Source organism: Rattus norvegicus, chromosome 8 (genome assembly GCF_036323735.1).
Source record: "Rattus norvegicus strain BN/NHsdMcwi chromosome 8, GRCr8, whole genome shotgun sequence".
Lineage (NCBI taxonomy): Eukaryota > Metazoa > Chordata > Mammalia > Rodentia > Muridae > Rattus > Rattus norvegicus.
In genome coordinates, this window is record NC_086026.1 from 67,464,720 (window position 1) to 67,470,291 (window position 5,572).

Consider the following 5,572-nt stretch of genomic DNA (forward strand, 5'->3'; position numbering starts at 1 on the left):
CACTGTCTGTAAATTTACTCTGAGCTCCATGTGGGACAGTTGGGGGCACTTTGGGTGTTCCAGCAGTGTGCTGGGCTGGACACTGGGGAAGTGTAGGGAGAGTCCCTGGGTTGGCGTAATATGACTAGGGGCCCTACAATGTCATTCCTAGACAGTATAGATGTTGGACTTTCAGGTTTTAAAGAACGGGCAGGATCTGGGGAGAAGCGACTTCAGGAATGGCAGAGACTCTAGGGAATAAAGAAAGGCTTGGAGGGGGCTCAGGGCAGAGGAGGCTAATGTGAGTGGAGTGAGCTTGCACAGGGCAGCAGAGACACAGACACACTGGGGTCTTGGACAAGACGGAAGATGTATGAATCAGAGAGATGCTCTTCATGTGGTTCCCCCTGTTTAGATGAGGGAGCCTCAAAATCATGCCTGTTCAGTCCCAACCATAGGTCAAACACATGCACGGGTCACCAGACGTGCCTCCTAGCCATTCGAACCCATATCTGGGCTGCCCAGGGGCCAAAGAAAGCATGCTCTAAGTCCCCCTTAGCCGACTGCAAAATGCCTTCTGTGTGGGATATCGGTAATCCACGCAGTCACAGGGGGACCACTCTGATCCTATGTCTCTGCTTTTAACGAGGAGACAGTCACAAGAGAACATAATCTATCTAGGGCACCTAGGAAAGTGTGGGTCAAAAAAAAGGGCCTGGTTCACTCTGGAGGTGGGAGAAGATCCAAGAAAACCTCCTGGAGGAGGTGATGTAGAAAACTGAGTCTACGGGAAGAAAAGGTTATAGTGGGGGAAGGGCAGGCGTAGGGTATGTAAAGACGATGCAGCTTCACAGGCAACGCAAGAAGGCGTAGATAGGAGTGGACCACGTGGGGGAGCCAGGAAAAGATCCATAGCTGGATGAAGTTCATGCTATGGACAGTGGGAGCCCCAAAAGACTAAAGCAAAGGAGTGGCTAGTTCACTAGGGACCCAATAGTCCCCATGCCACTCTGCCTCAAGGGGTAGATGCCAGGTACTGAATGAATCTTCCAGATGCCCAGCCTGCTCAGCGGTGAGTGGAGTGGGAATGGACACAGGGCTCCAAGTCAGAACTGTCAAGTCTAAATGGTCAGTCAACTGGACCTTTAAACACTACCTTGTCTTTGTGCTCTGAGGGAAAATAGACTCTCGCGTAGCCCAGGCTGGACTCAAATTTGCTGTGGAGCATAAGAATCTGATCTTCCTGAATGTTTCTTGAGTGCCCACCTTCTGAGCATTGAAGTTAGAAGCGTTCACCACTACTCCAGGGCCTTGTGCATGCCAGGCAAGCACTCTGCCATTTCTGGCCCACCCTTTGTTCTTTGAGTTCTGACACACGTGAAAACCAGAGATGGTTAGTAACTTACCCCAGGAGCACAGCATATGGGATCTGGCTCTATCCTACTGCTTTCTCTCAGTCGTGAAGATATTCTTGGCCCTGGCTGGTTGATGCTGACAAGGACTCGACATGAGCTGCAAGTTGGAGGAGGATGAGGGAGAAATGAGGCCCCACATGTGGACCCCAGTATGGGGGAGGGGCTGGCCAGCTGCCAAACTCACAGCTGCTACTCCAGACTCAATCTCCTGCCTTCATTCTGCTGAGCTCAGCAGTCCTAGGGCTCTGGGAAAAGGCCAGGCCTTCCCCTGAAGGTCATCGTCCCTGTGAGCTCACATCCAGTCTTTAAAGATAGCAAATAGGAAGACGCCTCTGAGCCAGCACAGGCCTGGAGTTCTGCAGCATCTCCTCCCGCAGAACTAGCTACAATCTTGCCACTGTGGTTAGCCCCCAACTCCCAGTCCTACCTCAGGTCGGAGGTTTCTACTCCGTTGGAGCATCCATCTGGAGAGAGAGCCTGAATGCAGTTGTTTGTCTCCTTCCTCCTGTCTTCAGTTTCTTCCTTGTGCTCTGTTCCCTAGTTCCCCATCCTTCCTTCCTCTTACCCAATCTGTCCCCAGCCATATTCTCTATTCCTGATGCTCTTCTTGGGGCTACAGCCCAGGCCTTCCCATCACCTTACAAACCCTTTCCAAAATGTAGAAAGCAATGCTCAGATTTCCATCTCCCTCGTCTCACGGGCTAGTTTGAAGACAGGAAATCTGCAGCTTGGCTCTTGTTAAGGCTTAGTAATGAGTCTGGGCTCCCCTCCTATGCCACCTGAAATTCCCCACATATGTCCTCAGGTTCTTGTCCTGTGTTGGCACAACTCTTGCATATGGCCATCCCATCCTCTGATCAAGACTCTTTGGTCCCAACAGAATTCCAAGCAGACGAAAGCAGGGCATCAGAAATACTGTTTATTTTTTCTGCTACCCAGACTGGCTAGCCTCTTTGGAGGGGCAGGCTACTGGTGCATCCTCGGAAGGACGGGAGGAACAAGTGTCTCAAGAGGCAGACACAAGCTGTGGGACTTGGGGACTTGGAGTGAGAAGAGAGAAAGGCCCAGTCAGGGATGATTTCCATATCTCATCAGAGGACATCATGAGGACAGGGAGGGCTTTAGCCTTCTCTTCCCTTGCCTCTGGTACCTCCTTTCCAGATCCTATACTGACTACTCCAGACCCCCTTCTAGCCCAGCCCCAGTGCCTACCTACAAACTCCTTATCTCTGTGATCTAGAACTCTCAAAGCGGGTCAGGTTAGGGCATCCCTGTTGCCCTGCTAGCATGCTGCCCCTGCTAGGAACACAGGCAGTGCTGTTAGCAGCAATTAGCACTAGAGACAATGAGTTTGGGGATATAGTTCTATCCTAGTTGCTAATTCCGAGCAGATCTGCAAGATGGAGTAATGAGGGGCCGGGAAGAGCTTAGAAAAGGTGGTAGGAAAATGTGAAGTTCCCGGCTTAACCTCAGGCCTCACCGATTCCAGACCTCGAGGTACTAAGAAGGCAGGAATGTGGTCATGGAGGGGTTAGGAAGGCCGTGGGGGGCGGGCAGGGCGTAGTTAGAAGCAGGAAAGGAAGAGAACAAGCAGGCTTTGGCCTAGCAGGAGTACGCCTGAGAGCTGCTGCGCAGGCCTTCCTTCGGCTGTTACTGCAGCCTCTGGGGGCCCAGCACGGCTGAGGTAAATGATAACCACATTATCTTCCGGTCCAGACGGCTGTACCTCATTGTCAACCGTATAACAGCCCTTGCCCTCCACTGTTTTGCCATGGAACTTGCGCCCCACTGCATCCTCTCCCCCCTCACCTGGAGTGGCCAACGCCACATTTACAGAGCTCTCAGCACTGCCTAGCTCATTGGTGGCCAGGCAGCTATAGGTGCCCTCCTCCAGTTTGCCAAAGTCGGGGATAAGCAGGCTGCCATTGGCAAAGGCCTGGAAGCGTGGCTGCCCACTGGCTGCAAGGGCGCCAGGCAGGGGACGTCCATCAGTGCCTACATTAGGACTGGCGATCTCCACCGTGCCTCCTGGCGTGTGAATGTGCCAGTGAAGCTGGGGGACTGGCTGTCCATCCACGTCACAGTGGAGTGCCAGCACGAAGCCAGGCCGTAACTCTGCTCCATCTTGGCTGGGTTGATAGCTTAGTTGCACTGAGGGTGCTGAGCAGGGCAGGGGCGGCAGGCGGCTTAATGGGGTACCCTTCAGCACATGGGGTGACGTACAGGCAATGTTGTCCTGTTCTGGAATAGACACGGCTGTGGCCAAGGCCCACGTCTTGAACCACACGATGCCACAGGTGCAGTCGAAAGGGTTGTGATTGATCTGCAAGTGGGACAGCGAGGTGAGCGGCGCGAAGGTGCCCTCCGCTAACGCGTGCAGGCGGTTGTGATTGAGCTGCAGAGAACGCAGGGCATGGAGGCTGCGGAAGGCATCCCGGGGAATGAATGCTAACTCATTGCTGTCCATCTTGAGCAGCTGCAAAGCACTGAGGTTGTGCAGATCGCTCCAGGCAAACTCAGAGATGAGGTTGTGGCTGAGGTCCAGACTCTTGAGGTGGCCCAGAGGGGCCAGAGCACCAACAGCCACGGAGCGGATCTCATTGTGTGCCAGCCACAGCGACTGCAATAGGGGCACTTCTCTGAAGGATCCCTCCAGCAAGACTGGCAGCCTGTTGGCCGACAGGCTCAGTGTGGTCACATTGGCTGGGAAGCCCGGTGGCACACCGTCTAGGTCACGATAGGCACAGTCTGCAATCTGGAAGCCATACTTCTCCCCACAGTCACAGGCCTCTGGACAAGCTCGAACCAGGTTCAGGAGAACAACCCAGCAAAGCAGGCACAGTGCCTGCATGGTACGTCCTATGGGGAAGGGCATGCCACCCGGGTGAGCCTAGGGATTCATAGAAAGGACTTGTCCCTCCTCAGATTCCTGCCCAAACTCTCCCCATTAGAAGGCCCTGTTCCACATAACCCAGCCAAAATCTGGTACCGCCTAACCCGCCACCCTCGCCCCCACAGGAGAAGAAACCGAGGCCCAGAGGAGGGCTGGGACTTGCCAAGGTCGTGCAGGCAGGCAGGGTGAAGACAGGATGGACGTGGACCCCAGCTTCTTCTTTGCACACAGCTCTTTCTGCCTCAGCCTGTTCTTAGCTGAGTTTATGACTTGAAATCTGTTTCCCGGCCACCCCCCTCCCCTAGCACTTCACAGAACCTCCCTTCTGCCCTCCCACATCCTGGCTACAGCCCCTCCCACTAGAGCCCCCCATAGGTATGTTTTGCTGCCCTGGTCCAGACAAGGCCCCTTGTGCAATGCACACACACACACCCTCCACCCCTCCCACTCTGTGGCCTGTTCTGTTCAAACTACCCCAGGCAGCTGCCTAAATAAACCAGCTAGGACCTCTCAGCTAAGGCAGGGGGGCCAGAGGCTCAGCCCAAATGCAGCTGGGAGTTCTGGGGTTGAGATTGTCCAAGCAGATGCTCTCTAAACGGCTCTGAGTAAGAGCCTGTTCCAAGTCCCTCAGACCCAAAGGGATGTGCTAAGAACACACCCCCAACTCCCTCACCCCCAGCCACAGGGGCCCTTTCTTTCCTGACTCACCTCCAAACTGTTCTGAAGTCAAGCTGAGCAGTTTTTAAGACAGAACCAAAGCACTTAAGGACTGGATTGTTTGCAAGTCCACAGGACCAGGACGCTGGAGGAAGGGTTTGCCCACCCTGTTGAACTGGGTGCCTGGGACAGCACTGAGCAGGGGCTACAGGGAAGGTTCTGTGCTGCTAGACTCCTTTCAACAAAACAAAAGTGAGTTTCAGCCACAGGGACTCTGCTTCATAAATGACACTAGAAACTGGACGGGGAAAGAGGCCAAATTTAGGGTTGTTAATGTGTGTGTGTGTTTCTCTCTCTCTCTCTTCTCTGAAGTTCCAACTTCCTTAAAGTCACAGCACTATCTGGGCAGGAACCAAAAAAGATGAGGCCAGAAAGTTTTTTTGGTTTTGTTTTTTAAATGGGGGAGGGTAAGAAACTGGATCTTGTGGAAAGTGGAAAATTTCTAACCTCTCTTCCAAGAAGAAAAAAGAAGGGGCCCCTTCCTCCTGCCTGGCTGTTCTGGTGTTTGTGTGCGCAGCTGAGTGTGTGCTGTGGGCTTGGTGGTGGCGGGGAGTGGATGTTACTGTGT

General features: G+C 53.6%; 1 protein-coding gene across 2 annotated transcripts; it reads right to left on the bottom strand.

The window, feature by feature from the left end:
- Nucleotides 1-2,293: 2,293 nt before the first annotated feature.
- On the bottom strand, nucleotides 2,294-5,270 carry Islr (immunoglobulin superfamily containing leucine-rich repeat). 2 transcript variants are annotated; one of them, XM_006243176.5, is made up of 2 exons: nucleotides 4,996-5,270; nucleotides 2,294-4,253 (listed from the first exon to the last, which is right to left on the bottom strand). In XM_006243176.5, exon 2 carries the CDS (start codon nucleotides 4,243-4,245, stop codon nucleotides 2,959-2,961), a length of 1,287 nt encoding a protein of 428 aa, XP_006243238.1. In that variant the 5' UTR covers nucleotides 4,246-4,253; nucleotides 4,996-5,270; the 3' UTR covers nucleotides 2,294-2,958. The 2 variants fall into 2 exon arrangements, with proteins under 2 accessions (XP_006243238.1, NP_001119772.1); NM_001126300.1 differs by lacking the exon at nucleotides 4,996-5,270 and adding an exon at nucleotides 4,451-4,539.
- Between the last annotated feature and the right edge of the window lie 302 nt (nucleotides 5,271-5,572).

What these genes read in the sequence shown, in the direction of transcription:
- Islr (XM_006243176.5), bottom strand. Translation starts at nt 4,245, where the DNA reads ATGCAGGCACTGTGCCTGCTTTGCTGGGTTGTTCTCCTGAACCTGGTT.